This window comes from Lepisosteus oculatus, chromosome 3 (assembly GCF_040954835.1).
Source record: "Lepisosteus oculatus isolate fLepOcu1 chromosome 3, fLepOcu1.hap2, whole genome shotgun sequence".
NCBI lineage: Eukaryota > Metazoa > Chordata > Actinopteri > Semionotiformes > Lepisosteidae > Lepisosteus > Lepisosteus oculatus.
Window position 1 is genome coordinate 65246137 of NC_090698.1, and position 18717 is coordinate 65264853.

Genomic DNA, 18717 nt, shown 5'->3' on the forward strand with positions numbered 1-18717 from the left:
ATGTATTGTTTGCTTTGTCAAAAAAAAGTATTGTATCTGTCTTCCTTTAGTTTGCTGCAAGGCATATTTGTGGACATTAAATAGATCCTTGACTAATGTATAAAGTAAGGCTTTGTTTTAAAGGGCATCATGGGCCTCACAAGTTCTGGGTTTAATTCTGACCTTGGATATCTTTCTACATGAAGAAAAACATTCAAAATACTACTGCTCATCTTAGAGTGTGGGATAATTGTTTTCCCAATACCTCAGTGAAGTGCTAAACTCCCTTAACACCTACATGTCCTGTGTGCTCTTAAAAAAAACAATATTATTATTATCCTGGCATCCCATCTACCTCTTCCCTCTCTGTTCTACTATGCACCCAAAGATTTTGGGATAAGCTCTGTCTTCCTGTGACCCTTACTATGATACACAGCTTGCTGCTAATGGATGAATTGATGTGTTTGAAAATAGCACCATAACACGGGAATTTCTGAGTGTGTGTGGGACATCTATAAAGTGAGTATCCCAGTAGTAAGGTAGATGACAGCACATCCTCCAATTGTTAACCTTTTTTTTCCAAGTGGGATTTACTGTACAGTACCTCATAAAAATGTACTGTTATTGTTAGATAACTCTTTTTTTCCCTTTCCTATGAAATAGTCCATGAAGGATCACCTGTTTTAGTGGAGTAAAACATACCTATAGTTTTTGAGAAAGGGTTGCGGAATATTTAAAGGTGTATATCATGTGTCCTTTATGTCTTCCACATCTGCATTCTGTTTTTTACAGAATATTACATTCTATACAAAGACAGTTTAGTTGTAAGATTATTGTATTCCAAGCATGAATCACAGATTATGGCCAAAATCATTTTTTCTGGATGAAGAAAACAAACACAATAATTTAGAAAGTCATTTGTTCAATCTAATTTTATGTATAATTAGTTTCTATCTTTCTTTTAAGTGAACTTGAACTTTATTGCCCTATATAACTGGTACATGGAATGGAACGGTATTGGAATTCTTACAGAAAGTCACTTGATTGTTAAAAAAGGTGTAAAACACAAAGTGCAGACAGTGCATCAAGACAATATACAAACAGTTTGAATGTAAACAATGCAGACATGTAAACAATGACTGCAGATGTGCAATAAATAGAATTACAATGAGGTAGATTGTGTAGGTGTAGTCCGAGGGGCATGACCAAATGTGTTCGCCAATCACACTGCTTGTGGATAGAAGCTATTGAAGAATCTGGTGGTAAGTGTCCATATGCTCTTGTATCTCTTGCCTGAGGGCAGTGGGGTGAAGAGCTCATGCCCAGGGTGGTGACTGTCCTCTGTGATGGCCAGAATTCTACCATGGCAGTGGTCCTCATAGAGCTGTTTAATCTCTGTGAGATCACAGCTGATGAGCAACAGGGCAATTCATTGTAGTCACAACAAATTATGTTAGGGGCTTTTGACTTCTGGGATGGGAGATGGAAAAAGATGTATAATTCCAGTAATACTTCTTTTGAGATTGAATTGTAGCCTGCCATTTTTATTTGCTCTTGAGCAGGGGGATGGACAGAAAAGGGAATTAAGTGTGTTCCATTAATGGAAGAAGATAAAGCAAAACAGAAGTAAACTCGTAAAATACTCATTCTGTAGTCTTATAAAGTAACGAACCTGCTCTGTCTCCATGCAACTTCGATGGGACTGGTGTTTGCTACTGAGAAAATATTGTCAACGTTACAGAACAGATCTTACCGTTATATAAGATGGCAGTTTCTGTGGTTTAACTACAAAAGTTTCAAAAGTATGATTTTAGCTTCCCGTTGTCATGCTATTACTGTATGTTTGTTCTTTCTCACATGGCAAATGGCAGCTCCCCTACTGTAGATGCTAATGGAGACTAGCCATATACTGTATAGTTTATTGGCTAGCTGGTAGCTGTTGAGTACAGGGAGCTAATTATATCTAATCAACTCAGGATTACAATGGGTATTTAGAGCTGTTTGGTAGCAGAGCAGTGCAAACAGTGGGTGACATGTGTAATTAAGCTGGAGCAGCAAGCTGCAGCAGGTGTTAATAGTATAGAAATAGCTCTATTGCCCTGATTGTAGGGATACTGTAGGTGACATGCAGTTTTTTTATTTTCAGTATTTTTAATGTGCATTTATAGTTGAACGACCAAGAATTAATTATATCTGAATTTTTAGACATCTGAAATCTAAGACATCGCCAATATCACTAACAGCTATAGAGATTAGTGTTTTTTCATAATGAACTCACATCTTGCAAAGCATTGAATTCATCATGTTATACTGTAGGTGTTAAAGAGTCGGCAGTAAAGCCGTGTACAGTATCAGCTGTCTGAAATAATAATATTGCATCAGTTCATGTGCTGGACACACTTTATAAAGCCCTCTCACTTTATAGGATTACAATAGTATTATTCTGTTGGACAGCAGGGGCTCTTGTCTGGCTAGACGCAATGAGAATTCTATGCTTTATAGAATTGCAGGTTCAGTGAGCCACAGCAGGCATTCATGATATGAAACCTGAGGGAAGCAAAGCCTGTTATTTGGAAGAGCTTTCCCCTTTTCCTGTGGTGTTTGTCTGTCTAGCAGGTGCCACACCTGCCAGTGTTAAATTATGCAGATAATATACAACCCAGGTGTCTAATGAAGATTCTGAGTGATACTTCCTTGAATCATTAGGTCCATACTGCTCTCTGCTGTCCCTGCTGTCCTTCAGTCACCACTCTATCATACCATTGTTTGCTGTGCATGCTCTAAGACAGGATTTTCTATAGGATTTCTTTTTGCTATTCATAAAGCAAATCTCAATGTGTGCCCATAAATAAGATTAATAAAGCACCACACTCTGAGAATAAATATGCTATAGATTTATTACAGAAACAGAATCATTAAAGCTCTGCAATCTTTGTGCCATTTAAAAAAAACTGTCAAAATATAAATGACATGTATACAAAACAGCCAGAAAAACAATAAATTCATGCCAAGGAACAAGTAAGGGTTTATTCCATGCTGAAAAGAGAAGAAAGAAAACAACGTTTCGGCTGTGGAGCCTTCTTCGGGTGAGCCTTTGCAGCCTACGCATGCTGACGCAGCTACCCACCGGAATAAATTCATTCATACTAGTAACTGGGGATTACGATATGTCGTTCACAGGAGCCAGTCTCCCCAAGGCTCAAGTCAAGACAGCATCTCTGGGTCTCGCCGGAAAAGCAAGGTCGCCACTCCTTCCAGTGTCTGTGCCCACCGCCCCTGAGGTCACTGAAGAGGGAAACAAACAGCCTGAGGACCCAGCCAGTGTAAGTGATCTCCATCTACAACACATAGTGAAATGTTTGTTCTGTGTGTACAGAATGATGTTGTCTGGATTGTAGATGAGCTTAATATCACTCTCATCCTGTAGATTTAAAATCAGCGTTGTGCTGTATCTATCGGTTCTTATACAGCGAGCCCGTATGACAGGCAAACCAAAAAAATGTCCTCTGGTTTTTAATGAGCTTCAGAAGATCCAAAGAAGGTGACAAAACGCTGTTGCTGCTTAGGTACAGTAATTAAGATCTAAAGAAAGAGGATGAATGAGGTCAATTCACCATCCATATCTGCTATACAGGGATTCAGACTTGACTTCAGAAAAAAAAATTGAAACTCTATCAAATTAGTAACTTCAGTCCTTGTCAAAAGATCACATGCAGGTTCACAATATATTTCAACATCCAGTAAGGGTCCTTCATCTTCTCAAACTTGTATAGATATGCTTTATCTTTCCATTTAATCTACATAACGTTAAGTACTCAAAACACCGTTGCAGTCAAGATTGACTACAAATACTGTAGCTAAACAAACCACTTTTTACTCTTTGATACTCCACCATTTTCACAATCTCAACAGTAAAAGTGAGACCTCACAGAATACAGTCAGAGAAACCTGCTGTTTACTGAATTTAGAGAGTTTTAATTTTACCAATTCTAAAAGGGTCTCGACTGGCCTTTCTTCCCATGTTATTCCATTCACGTTTGCAAAGATTAAGTCTCTTACAAAGTGGCTGGGGCAAAGTATTTTTGGATTCTAATCTCAAAACACAATTCATCCAAATAGCTATTAGCACTGGGATCGAATGGCTGTAAGTTTTGTCCACATGTGGTTAAGGATAGTTCAGACTGTTAATACGATGGCATTCCATATATATGAAATTCCTGTGGTAATTAAAAATATTTAAGAGATGTAAATTACTGTAGTTCGATATATGTGTATAATTTAAAAGTGGAATGTACAGTTAATAAAAACTTAAGTGCATCAAACTTTATAAATATTAAATAATGATCCTCACAAGGGTATGGACTGGATTTAAAGAAGCACTTGCATAACATTTTACACTGATGCCCCTTTTTATTGCCCCTGAAGGACATACTGTATACTGTATGTTTGTGCATAGTGCTGTGTAAAGTGACAAAGTATTTTCTTTATTTTTATTACTTTAAACTCTTCCACCTTAAAACACCATGTTTGAATAGATTCCTGGTCCATATAAAACAAAAGAAAATTACCTTTTAAAAAATATATATACTGTATATATAATGTATCAGCTACTAAGAGCATGTACATTAAACAATGAATCAATAGCTTATGTCATTCTTGAAGTTTTAAGTACCATCATTTTTATGTGCAAATTTAGTGCACAAAAAATTCAGAAAGAGAAAACAATATCACTGAATGTATCCAATTTGGCACCATGAAAATATAAATAGAAAAGAGGCTGTGTCCCATAGATACCATCACTGTTGCAGCACAAAAGCACACCTGATCACCACTGAAATTTAGTAGAGCTTTTTTTGCTTAAAAGTATGTACTTAATATATGGTACAGCAACTCCCTGACATGCATGAAGAAAATTAGTCTCTACTCTGGTTGTGTCTGGTTCTGTACCACCGAGCTCAAGAATGATATAAAGACTTTGCAGCGTTTCCTTCAGCTTTTCAACATTTGTTACCTAGATCGCTTTTTGTTCTTTTTGTCACACTTACTAGTTAACGTCTCAGAGATATTTGACTTCACTCCTATGGATAAAGGAAAATTGCATGTACATCATGAACATCTGAATTATAGAACACAAGTGTGAAATATTTTTAATTTTGAATACTGCATTTAGCATATGTACATACTGCAGACCTCAGTGATGCATTAGACTCTACAATGCTTTATAAGAACAGGAAAAATAATGAGAAATGCAAGGCAGAGTACAGTATACAGTAAGGAGATTGCAAATGCAAAGGTCAGGAGGCTTCTTCCTATCTCGCATATCGGAGGAATTGATCTGGCCTTTTCGCATCAAACATGGAGTCTCTCAAAAGAAATACGGGGGCATTGATCGTTGACTTTTACTGTTAGTCTCATTGTTTGATTCTTATATTTGCTCTCTTCTATTTCTTTTTTCGGAATTTTATTGAACTCAGTCTACCTTAATTGCATGCTGTGCATATGCTTTTGTTGCTTTTCAAAAGTCATGTGGTTTGGAAAGAAAATGTGTTTAAGACACGGGCACAACACTTGTGAGTAACAGTCAACACCTGGCATTCTATCAAGTTCAAAACATGCTGTTTTTCTCTGTAAAAATCTGACAGCTTTACTGGAAGAGCAAGACTGAAATATGAGTCATGGACAATTGTTCAAGATCAGCACATCCTGTACCTCACCATTACTTTTTTCTGTCAATTCAAAAATGTCAGGTGTGCATACTAATTGAAAGAAGATGTAAAATTTACTTGAGTTCAAAATTCCTTGACTTTAAGTATGTTGGTAATCTTCACGTAGTGAGTGTTCATACACATTTAAGCAATACCCCAATATCTCAGTGTAGTTCTGTATAATGCTTGTGCTGAATTATTTTATTGTTTCACCCTGCTTTGTTTGCATTTGTTAAAACTAAGATCTGAATCTAAGTCTATACTGCTGGTGATATGGAGAATGGGCCTACAACACAGCACTTAACAAAGTGATTGATTGATAAGTATCCCAGGGGTGCTTTCTAGTTGTTTTAATTTAGGTTGTGCTAGAAAGCTGATTCTAAAGGGTAGAGGAAAGAGGCTGGATATAGACACTCTGAATTAGTCAGCATACAGACAATTAGATTGCCAACTGATCTGTCAATAGTGTGGGCCAGTAACACTAACAATAAAAAAGGTCTGGTACAAACAAAAAAGTTTGTACCTGATCTATCAACCCTTTGTGCTTTCTTTCCTAAAAGTGTTATTAATAAAAACATCTTACATGAATATGTGGAAAAAATCTAAATTGACTGAATTGCAGTACAGAATAAGAAGTACTGTATGTTGACCATAAATACCTACTGTCAAATGCAACATAAGATTATACATTTCAGCTCTAATAAGCATTTAATATGTCTCTAACCCTGATTGGTTTTAATTGAGCAGCATTATGGATCATCCACTTGGATTGTTGTTATTTCTTTTTTTATAGAAAACTTTTTTTTTTCTAGAACTAAGAGAGTACTGTTGAGGAAAGATAAGATGCAGTGACTAAGCATGGTATTAACCTGTGGAAAAAAATGATGCAACAGTCTTGTACTTTGGAGCCAGCAAATTGGATTGTTTAAGGTTCCTAGGTCTACGTAAAATTCATTTGGCTGTCAGCCTATTATACACTACCCTACTCGTGTTTGTGACTTTATTTTACCTTTTGGACTGAAAATAAAACCTATGTCATTGCATTAAGACTCCTTTTAATACAAAACATCAGCCCGAGCTTCACTTGATAGTAGCCTTCTGATTGCTGGAGCTTTCATGCTTATCCCCAGTGACACGTTCTGGGTTTGTAATTTGTACCATTGATGTAATCTGGCCCCAGGACTAATTTAAGGAGTATATATGAGAGATGTTCTAAAGAAGACAAATAAGCATTGTGTGTGAGAACGCATGACTATGAAGTATGGTTGTGTTGTAAGGTATATCACATTGAAATGTGTCTGTTTGATTCCAGGTATATGAACAAGATGACTTGAGTGAACAAATGGCTAGTCTAGAAGGACTAATGAAACAACTAAATGCCATTACTGGCTCGGCCTTTTAACACTCAAACCTGACACAGCAAGGCAATGAAAAAGAAGCATCGCAGCACAGCAGTACTCCACCACCGAAGACAAACACAGGGAGCAGACATCGCCAGGTCTCAAAGACACTTTTACATTCACACTGAAGGCAATTCTGGTCTGTCTACTCCAAAGACATCACTCTGGATTAGAGATTTCAGTGAAGAGGAAAAATCTAATTAAAACCACATCTGGAAAATAAATGGAACTATGTTTTATTTAAAAAAAAACATAAAACCTGAGTTTCCAGCATTCCATTTTTTTTTAATTTTCAGGCTCAGGTATCAGAAATGAAATTTCATATATCATCATGCCACTGCTGGATTCCTTTTTGTTTATTTATGAAGAAAAATATAAAAAAACGGGGTAGATCAGTTTCTTGCCACAGCAGATCCACCAATGAAAATGGCATGTTTTTTGATCTGGTCTGCTATAACTCCTCGAAGTGTTTGAAGTTATGAAAGAGCCCCAGAGAAGACGCACAAGACTGTAGCTGCTGGTTGTATTGGGAATTTGGAGATATCGACCGGCTAGCTACTAGAACAAAATGCCTTCTGCTGGTTTGAACTTTAGTTGTTGTGATTTTTGTTTTATGATCTATTCAGTCAGTTACCAGGTGCAGCTTAATTAAATATCCATCCAATTCCATGTGAATGGACTTTAAATATTGGTTTCTTCACTTCAACACAACAATTCCCTGTATCCCCCAGTAATAACCTGTTCTGGATTTTGAAAATCTGAAAAGAAAGAAAATAATGAAAATACCTTTATTTTCAGTCTTAAAAAAAGCTTCTTTCAGCTCTTTGCTGCAGTATCGTCCATGGGCTGGGATGTGTGTTTCGTGTGAATAGGAATGTTTAATATTTTTTTAGCACTTCATTTGATTAATTTGTGAACCTTGATAGGGCACAGATCTTGTGGGTCAGATCTTTTCAGACTAGCCAGCCTGACACTCTTTTTCTCACTCAGAAAACTGATCATACTGTACGTAATTACTTGTCACCATATGTCAAGAAGAAGTTTAGACATCCAAGTAATTTGGGGAGTTCTTGGAAAAACTTTCTATACTTTAAGAAATGAATCCACTTGTTTGTGCTATTGCTGCATTTTGCTCAAGAGGAAGGATTTATACATTTGTATCCCACTTGCCAATCTTCATCATCTAACAACACAATGTATTGTTTTAAATAGACAAACTTACCTTGCTGATTCATGGTGTTGCAAGTATTATTCAACTGCAATTTGAATCCAGAGCACAGTTACTGTCACTTTACTCAAGAAACAAGCAATTTGCTTATTTCAGAAATGAGTGCTGAATATCATTTTACATGATTGAACAGGTCTTCAGAGTCAGCTGCATATTTTTGCCAATTTTCCTTACTTAAAAAGTCAGGTTGTGAAATATATAATGTCAACAAAATGTTATCTTCCTTCAAAACCAATAAAGACTCATTACAGCTTCTATTTGCAAAGCTTAGCTTCTGGATGACCTGTTTAATTGAGCTGTGCAGCTTTCTAGTGTGTAATAGCTCTATTTGTTTTAATGTTACTTTAAACCAATGGTTAAAAATAATAAAACCACCATCTTACAATAATTAGTAGTAGTATGAGTAGACCTATTTGTTAAGTAAATAATGCTTTATTTTCACATTTCTTCATAAAATGGTCAACAAGAGCCAAATATTGTTTTGCTATAGATCTTACGTGCTGTTTTCATGGCTGTGTTGGAGTCTGCATTATAGCCATCTCCCAAGCATTCTCCCACTGTGACCAGGCAGAGACTACCAGAGGTGATCCATGATCTCTGTGGTTGTGTTATACATGTAGAAGGTATGCATTTTAATGGCTTAGACAGAAATAACAATGGAAGCAGCTTTCACTAAACTTGCAACCTAAAATACGTTTATACTCTAAAATACTCTAATATTTTTTTTTAGTATAAAATTTTAATTCCCCGATGTTTAACAAATCTACACTGTAATATTGCTGTAAAAACTACAACAACAAACATTCCATCCAGATAGACCAAAAATAGTCAAACCCATTTTTCCAAAAGACTTATCCCCAGATGTGGGGAATTTGAATGCTCGTTAACCATAGAGAGTGGCTTCATTGCAATAGCTTCATTAGGCACTATGAAACCTGTTACACAGTGCTGAAGAGAAATTTACACATACCTGTACATTACACACAAATATATCCTCATATAGAGCTACTTCTCACATTTGTCAGCTGCGATTTATAGAAATATTCTATTCAGAAACAGCTTCTGGATTCAGGCTTCAATGAACAGTAATTTACGACAGCAAATGTGGGATAGGATCTTCACAACCTAATGGCCCTCTTTATCATGTGCATAATTATGAGCAAGACTCCAAGTGAAATACAATTGATTTGGAAGAAATACAGCAATGAAGAAACGCTGGAAAAAAGCTGAATTTCTGTTGGACCAACATTAGAAAAACAGAAACAGAACAAAAGCAGTAAATTTAAATAATACTTTGGTATTTCCTGCTATACTGTTTACACTCCCTACTTAGGTTTATGTTCAGTATAGTACACCTTTGGTGATAAAAATGAAAAAACAAAACAAAATATCTGTCTGCATTTAACAAACACCCAGATATATTTCTACATAAACAGCAGCAGTGACATACAATGCAGCCAATTGTATTCTCAGTTGTTTGCTCTGATGTTTAACCCACTTCTGGAATTCAATGCTATTTTACCTTTGAAATAATTAACTGTATGTGGGGCAAAATGGTGGCTTGGAAGTTCTGGGGTTCTGGGCTACATTCTGCTCCAAGTTGCCTTCTGTGTTCGTATATTAGAGTTTTCTCTAAAAAAGCACAGTCTTCTCTGACTCACAAACCATGCTGGCTAGGTTAATTATTGGTGTACAATTATCCATGTGTATAGTATCTGAGCACACCCAGCAGTAGACTGGCATTCCTTCTTGCCTTGTACCCTGTGCATCCAGGATAGGCTCGAGAATATAAGCCGAATAAGCAGGAAGCCATTTTCTGATAATGGATGGATGAATTGCTCTGCATTACTCCATACAGTACATGCATACAACGTCACATTTTGATGAAAAACAATGCTGTAGTAATACCACGCCTTACTGATAAGGAAGTGATTTAGTTAGCATAGTTATGGAATTATATTCCTGTCTTGGAATACACTATGCCATACACCATACATTATGTTGTAATTATTCATTAACAAAAGCATATTACATACAGTACTTGGAAAGCAGTGTGGGAAATTTTCAGATATTACTATTCCACCTTATGCTGGCAAAACAAAGAAAATATATGATGTAAGATTTTTTACAGCCTGTAACTGACCTTCTGCACTCACTGTCAGGAGCAAAAAAAAAAAAGCTAAGGCCATTTTTTCTATATCTTCTTCCTCTTGAGCTCTTGAGTTAGGGGGCAAATTATGGCAAATCTTTTACAGAAGGCCGTTTCCGCCAGCAAAATCAGTCTGAGTTTTTAAAAACACAATGGAACAGTGAACCAAGGGACTGACTTGCTCCACCATCACCTGCGTCTCATTTTTGTTGATACGGTTTCTTGAATATATCATTGTACCCGTATGTCCCAACAATGTTTTTTTTTTATCAGTTGCCTTTATCTTTTTTTTAATCAAGAAAAACTAATTTATATGCCATGTTTTCAAGAAATGTTTATTTTGCGAATACCCTTATGATGAGTGAACATCACTTACTTTGCTCTCCTGTTGGTCAGCCTTAAAGGGAAAAGCAAAATTAAACAGGCAGAACCTTAAATTGTATCTTTCCAGATGATGAGGATAAGCTGGCGTGGCCCTATTTGTTCCACTGTATGCTGTATAGGTATATGTCAGTGTGAAAAACTAAGCCGAGAGGAGAAATGAAAAAAAAATGCTGTTTTTATTGTATAGTGTGTCAAGCAGTTTAAAAATTGCTAATGGGGGTTAGGGGGTGGGGGTGGGTTAAGGGTACTTTTTTATAATTAATATTTAATTTATTAGAGTGTTCTTTTTTGATAATTTATGAAGACAACATTATCTTTCTGAAAATTTAACTTAGGGTCTTCAAAACAGCAGAACCAGACAATGACTGGCTCGATACTTTTACATTCTAATCCCCTTGAGAAGAACTGCTCTTTTAACTCGGCTCACTACTGGGTTTTTTTTTTACCACATTCCCCTCCAAGGCAGTATTTTCTCAGAACATAAATATTTTTCCACTGCTCCAGGGGATACTGCTGAAGGCCTTTTGAAACTCACTTATGGTATTGCTGAATTCAAACATCCCCAATCTTCTGATTATAAAACTTGACATGAATCCCTGAAGAAACATTTTTTTGGTTCTTTCACAGGTTTGCTTTGATAATTAAGGTTTGATATTTGGATCCCTTGTTTTTCTTCAACTAAGACCACTGTGTTCCATTGAAGTTAGGTACTAGACTATAAAGCTATTTAAAAGCTTATAGATTTATCAGTCCCAAATAAATTAACAAAAACTATAAAACATGTCTTGATAATGGCTTTCTCTTGAAGATACAACCTGCAGTCAGGAAAATGTAGAACGATACTTATTTTTACATAAGGAAAAGTCAAATAAATACTATTATACCAGCCAATGAGAAAATAATAACATTGTCTCTAAATAAAATGCCCATTATAAATTAGGTCATATGTTCTGAAGATAGTATATACAATAAGAGATCCCATGAGAAATAGAGAAATATACCCTAAAACATTACATGCTTGTTAAGGTTAGCATTTTCTGTTACGTTGTGTGTTTTTCTAACAATGATAACCCCAGTCAAAGATGGACTTCACTACATAAAGAAATATAGCGGTTGTCAAATAAATTCTGATCAAACCTAAACGAGCCCATTGTAATCTGCATACATCATCTTTGTCCTTTCGATTTTAGGCATCTGAAATTCTGAGGAGAATAGTCTTAGCATTCAAGGAAAAGTGAGGTGAAACTAAAACTGTTCACTTTAAAATATATATTAACATACACACCCTGTCCGATATTCTGCAGTATTCCTGTCTTTCTGTAAAAAGGGAAAATAAATCTTACTTGTAGGACAGCTTTACAGTATGTGACTCGAGTTATAACTCTTCCAGCAATAAGTCTGTTGTCAAAAGAGTTTATCTTCAGCCAGCTTCTTCATTCATTAAGAACTCTATTGATGTTTTAATGAATACCCATAGGTACAGTATTTATTAAATAGTGTGTACTTGAACAATACTGAAAATATGCATAGTCTGTCCATATGAATATAATTTAATACAACAGAAAGTCAGTCTACCTTACCACCCTGTAGTGGTTTACAGATTACGAGTATAATACTATCCTAAGAGATTCATGTGTAACAGTTTTAAATCAGTGTAAAGGTTGAATGTGGTCACAAGTCAACAATTCCTTAAAGAAAAAATATCTTCTACAAAAGAGTTATAGTTTTACTATAAAGAGTTTCTTCAAAGTAACTTTGAAATGGCCAAATTGTCTGTACATTGGAAAATTGGATATTGAATTCCGTTAAAGTATTAAGATGGCAGTAAACGCATGGTAGCTCAGTGTAGGTACAGGCCCATTACGTCTCTATGGTGCAGAGTTATGCGGTTTAACCAAAGTGCAGCGGAAGGTGACAAATGTGAAGGTGATTTAGGGTAGACTCAGCGGATAATCATTTGGAAGCCTCCTTTCTGGCTCCAGAACATGCATCTGTCCAGAGAGAAAGACGTACAGCAGATTTAATATTCAAAAAATTGGTTTGAACGACCCTTAAGAGGTCTGCTTAGACAAAATAACTTAAACTTGAAGACAAAGTTTTCATAACACAAAGAGCTTGACCACGCTACAGAAACAGTGAACGTTTTAGAAAACAAAAGAAATGTTTTTGAGAGAAGACCTAAGTAAACATGTTTTGAACATATGGAACAGTTCTTAAATTGTCAGAGTCTAGACTCATTGTTAACCAAATTAGATTAGTGATTACAATATTTAAGTGTACATTTTGTTTTTTTGAGGAGGGGTGAAGGTTGCATACAATTAAAAAAAAAAGCATTATGGCTGTTTCTACACAATCTTGTATACAATTGCTGAAAAAAAATGGTTTTGTAATGCACTGTAGAACAGTCTGATGTTCCTTTTTTATAGAAATGTTATTTCAATGGTGCATTCTTTTTGTTTGATAAATAAAGTTTTTGATATAAAATGCAGTTGATTTAGTGTGGTCTTTTGTTCTCTTTCCTACAGTCCCTTACAAAAGTATGTCACCTTGACATTAGAGCCATGCTCACAAACACCATTATTTTACTGGGAGGTAACAGGGAAATAGCTGAAAAAATTTAATTCTGCTATTCCACTATTTTTCTAACCTGTAATTTATATTGCATGAAGTGCCAGAAAAAGCTGATGAAACATATGTTAATTTCAGCAGGTGGTGATGCTTATTTGTATTTGCTCTTGCATGGAGTCATATTAAATGGCATTTTCCATCTTTTTCTTTCCATGCCCAGCTTTTTTTACTAGTACTGGCATTACAGAAAAAAATGTACAGTTTTAAGTGCTGTATATTGTAACGCTACAGGGTTCACGTGGGCACCCTCGCCACTGCCACATCAGGTCAGCCCCCCACCGTCAGGGACTCGAACCCGGGCCTCCAGCATCACTCAACAGAGACCCAGCCTCTTGAGCCAAAGGGAAATCTCCCGGCAGCCCAGCGGTTGCGGTCCCTGCTATCCACAGGGAAGGGCGGGGACGTCACTGCCCTTGTAAGCCAGCTCTCACAAGCGATGGAGGTTGTATGCGTTACAATATTAATCTTTGTTCATATTTTTATATTGATTACTCTTATACCTATTAGAGCTGGCACATCTACATTAAGTTCCAGAATTTTCATTTTTTCTTCCCAAACTCTGAACTGGATGTGGTCAAAATGACACAATAGTTAACAAATTACAGTCTTGCCAGATGTAGTAGGACAGTATAAAGCAATTGATCTGTGACACTAGCTATGGTTTAGCATCTGTCATTAAAATCTCTAACAAAATCTTCTTTATGGGAACTGCTGGGAACATCTGATTTGAAGATTTCATCAGTATCCAAAGCAGCTTCAGATGAGCATGTCACAATTTGATGTGATAATATTTATATATCAGGTAATTTACTGCTTTTCAATCAATAGCCATATTTATACAGTATGCCTATAAATACATGCATACAGTATACATACCTACAATATGGCCCATGTGCAACTAGTTTGCCCAGGTAACTGCAGAGTTAGTAGATTTCTCTCTAGTGACAATCAATGAAACCTGTAGAATATGGGCCCTGCTTAAACCAGAATAGCTGGCTGATTATCATCTTATTTTCTTGGCAATACATGACCAACATTTGGCCCATCTAGCTCTTTTGATTGCTAGTAGCTAATTCATTCAAGTATCTCATCCAACCATTTCATCAAAGAAGCCATGATATTGGATTCAACTACTAAGGTGGGAAGCCTGACCTAGACACCCCCAACAATTTATGTAAAAATACTTCCTATTCTGCATTTTAAATGCATTTTCCATATAGTTCCACTAATTCATGTTTCGCTGGTGATTTTGAAGAAATGTTTTGGGTTGACTTTGTCAGCACCTTTGAAGATTGTGAATATTTGTCTTCCCTCGTAGTTTTATCTGTCCAATGGTTCAATTTGTTTTAATCTGGCAGTATATAACATTCTTGTAAACTCAGGAATGAATATGGTCTAATTCCAGAACAGCAATACATTGTTTGTTACATGTAGAATGAAACTATACACAATATTCTGAATTAGATCTTATTTGTCGGCTTTATCTGTTTTTATTGATTTCCCACAATGGTTGGAAGAAGAAAATGAAGTCCCAACATAAACACCTCAATCTTTCTCACAAGAACAGTACCTCAAGCACAGTGTTTCCTGCTTTTTTTTGTGCATGCAGTTTGTTTTTGTGACCTGCATGAAGCATCTTGCACTTTACTAAATTAAATCTGCCAGGTATGTCCAAAATACTGAATTTGATCTAGTTACAGTACTTTCGAATTTCTTTTGCAGCATCCCCATTGTTGGCTAATCCTCCTTGCTTGGTATCATTTGCAAACTTCACAAGATGAGAATCTACAGTATATTTCATTTCTTGAGGGATTCTTGTCATTTAACAAGTTCTTAATCTAACTGTCATCCAATCATGTCATCTGTATTTTGAGATTTAATCTTCAATGTGGAAATTTATAAAACGTCTTCTTCTTTAAATACACCATATCCTATGCTCTGTATGCGACCATTACTGCTGTTATGGAGTACTGTCAACTTACAAAATGGACAAAAAATATTTAATCTCCAGAAAATTGTTTACTAAGTAAAGCTAACATCAAACGCTATCAGCTCCTTTGGGTTGGTCATGTTATCTGGATGTCACACTTGAGGATCCCACAGATGGTTCTCTTTCCATCTTAGTTTTGGAAATCATACAAGAGGACAGAAGAAGCACCCCAAAGATATAGTAAAAGGAACTATGAAGAAATGGAGCATTAATATCAGCTCCTGGGAGAATATGGTCTTGACCAAACCATATGGAGTGAGAATATCAGAGAAAGAGCCAAAGCACCTTGAGACCCAAAGGTGCCAGAATGAGAAGGTGAAGTGAGAGCATCTTATAAGACAACACCTGCTCAACCTGCCTTTGACGATGTAGGCTTCAGACCTCCAGATCCATGAAAGGTAATAATCCTCAACCATGACTGATCTTGCTGTCTTTTTTCTTGCTTTTAAAAACTGGAAGCCTGTTTTTTTTTACAATTTTCTCCATTTGTCTTGATTTATTAAACCAGTTGCACCACTTGTTTCTTAACATTCTAGAGATGAATCTGTTCTATTTATTTAAATATCTCTACACAGTTGGTATCAATTCTCTGCTAATTCTGTATCTATCCCAGTGTATGTCTCATAAGACAAATATTTTCTTTCATTGTCTGCTTTTCTGAAATTGCAATCCTTTATTTTGAATTGTACAATTTCAAAATTGAATTTAAAGCATACCAAATTCATAGCACTGTACCTTAATTGTTCTCTCAGTTTTGCTTTCACTACTTTATCTTGATTTGAAAATACTAGATTAGTAAGTTATCCTCTCCATCGGTTTCTCTAACAAACTAGAAAAAAAGCAGTCTTGCTACTATTGCTATTAGTATTGTACTTACTATTGCTAATACTATACTAGTAATACTAATACTAGTAGTAAAAATAGTATTGCTAATACTATTGTATTTTCTAATGTGCCCAAAGTTTAAATCTTCTACAGTGGCATCTGTGTCACCCTTTATACATAGAGTACTTCCCTATTTTAATTATCAAATGTTGATTTATACTGTACATAATATTTAAATGTATTGGTTTGTAGTACTGTATATATCGAACATTATGCAATGTTTTTGCACACTATGCAAAGTCTAACCCATATAGACACTGAGACCCTTGATTTAACAAGCTCACTTTCTTTGCTGTTTCCTCTTAAAAGTGTGTATCCACTTATGTTGTAATACTCATACTATACATATCAATGGCTTCAACATCCCTCTCTGTTTGTCATGTTTCTGTGATTCTATTTACATCATAATTGCCTGTTAATGTAGTAGCTTCAATCTCAAGCAATTTGTTTCTAGTGCTCCTAGCACTTACTGTAGGTATAAGCATTTAATTAAGTGAAACTTTGAAGTTTTATTCTTCCCTTCAGCTCTATTTCTTACTCTAATATATGTGTATCTTCCTTGTAGATATTCTTTATATTCTCCACCCATCCATTCTAGTTGAGATGCTTTTGAATTTCTCTGTGAATTCTTGTGCCAGGACAAATGTTTCTCAACCTCCCTTAATACTCAATGATGTCTGTATGGACAGCTTGGGCTCCAAGGCCATCGATTTTCAAATGGTATCTGTATCTTGATATTTTATCCATGTTTCTGTGATTGCCAAACACAGGCATCTCTGTACCCTGATAGGTATTTGGGATTGTCTTGTAACTCAACTATTTTATTCCTGAGTTATTGTATCTTAGCAAGAAAGTTAATACACAGTATAAAAACCACAGTGCTTGAATATTAGCACAATATTAGGAGAAGTTTCTGGTTGAATTGCGTTCTACAGTATTTGATTGGCCAAGTACTGGCTCTAAGAATCTTCCCCAGTCTTGAGCTTCCTTATTAGCAATTTAAACTTGTTTACTCACCACCTATAAACTGAACAATAATACAAACACGTAACCTGCAAAGATGCGACAGAGAAGTGACTGCTGCTGCTAGAAGTGACAGTGAAGAAAGAGTTCAAGAGTCCAAGAGAAAACTAAACAAGGAATGCAAGTTTTGATTAAACTCAGATCAAACCTCTAGAGAACAGATGATATACCAGAGCCCCGACTACTCTGAGAGCAGTACCAAATATTCTATGATTCTATATTCAGTATTAAATATTCTGCATAAGAATATCATATAATGTCATATAATGTAGTGTCAAAAAACAAAAACATTTACAATTTAAGGAAGGTATATGAATTATTGTGCCACAGCTTAATAGTAGTTTAATAGACAGGATATATATAAATCCTATATAATTCCTCTCATTACAGGAAACCTGAGGCATTGACCCCTCAAACAATTTAATTGAACAAAATGAACAAATTGAGTTAAATAAATGAAACATTCATGAACATACTTAAATTCATGAAAAAAACAATTAGTAACTTAATAAGAATATGCCATATGAATTTCAAGAGACCCAAAATAAGAAAAAGTAAGATGGAATAGGTATATATATATAATAAGTAAGGAAAAAATAGATGGAAAGATATAAGTGAAAATAAAACAGAATATTAGTTTTATAAGTACAAGGAATCTACCCTTGAGCTAGTGACTCTTCTCTGCACTAGACAAAATGAAACTTAAAAAAGTGGTAGATGTCATGCTAGTATGTATTCAACTATTGTTAATTTCATTTGTGTGCCGATTGTTAATTGTATCTGTCCGTGGCTCCTCAGTGTTTTCCTGGTCTCCTATCTGTCCTGACAGACCTCAGGTTTAAATGGATACTTACCTGTCCATCAAGTGAAGCGAGCAATGGAGGTTAGAGTACAGTATTTAACCTAGTATTCATGGTGTAACAGTTGGTCTTGTCTAAGACTGTGTGTTGTTTCATAGATGGGTTTCATGTTGGTTTTTGTCTTTTATAAATATTTTGTTAACACTTCAGTAATCACTAATAATCAAGAAGCTGTTTAGTCACTAGTGTCTAAAAACAAAGGTTTACAATTTAAGGAAGGCATATTATGAATTACTGAGCCAGAGTTTAATAGTAGAACACGGTATGATGTATATATATATAGATTCAGTAGCTAATGGACAGCAACCATTTCAAGGCAATCCATTTAAATTCTTCAATAAAGAAGAAAACACTGTGTAAGATGAGTACAACAAGAATAGGATCTAAATCAAGACAATAAGCTTTAAAGTTTTTTGAAGCAAAAGCCCAGTGAAGGATGACGTGTCTCTGAAGAAAAAAATGGGAAACTTTTTGATAGTGAAAGAA

At 35.6% G+C, this 18717-nt stretch overlaps 1 protein-coding gene across 3 annotated transcripts in view; it reads left to right on the forward strand.

Annotated features, from left to right (window-relative positions):
• The window catches only part of dcc (DCC netrin 1 receptor), a 381511-nt gene extending 368185 nt beyond the window's left edge, over positions 1-13326 (forward strand). For all 3 annotated transcript variants that reach the window (XM_069187368.1, XM_015363992.2, XM_015363996.2), the window contains exons 28-29: positions 3160-3302; positions 6997-13326. In XM_069187368.1, coding sequence (XP_069043469.1) covers positions 3160-3302; positions 6997-7086 — 233 coding nt within the window. In that variant the 3' untranslated portion in view covers positions 7087-13326. The remainder of the gene's footprint in view (positions 1-3159; positions 3303-6996) is intronic.
• The last annotated feature ends 5391 nt before the right edge of the window (positions 13327-18717 follow it).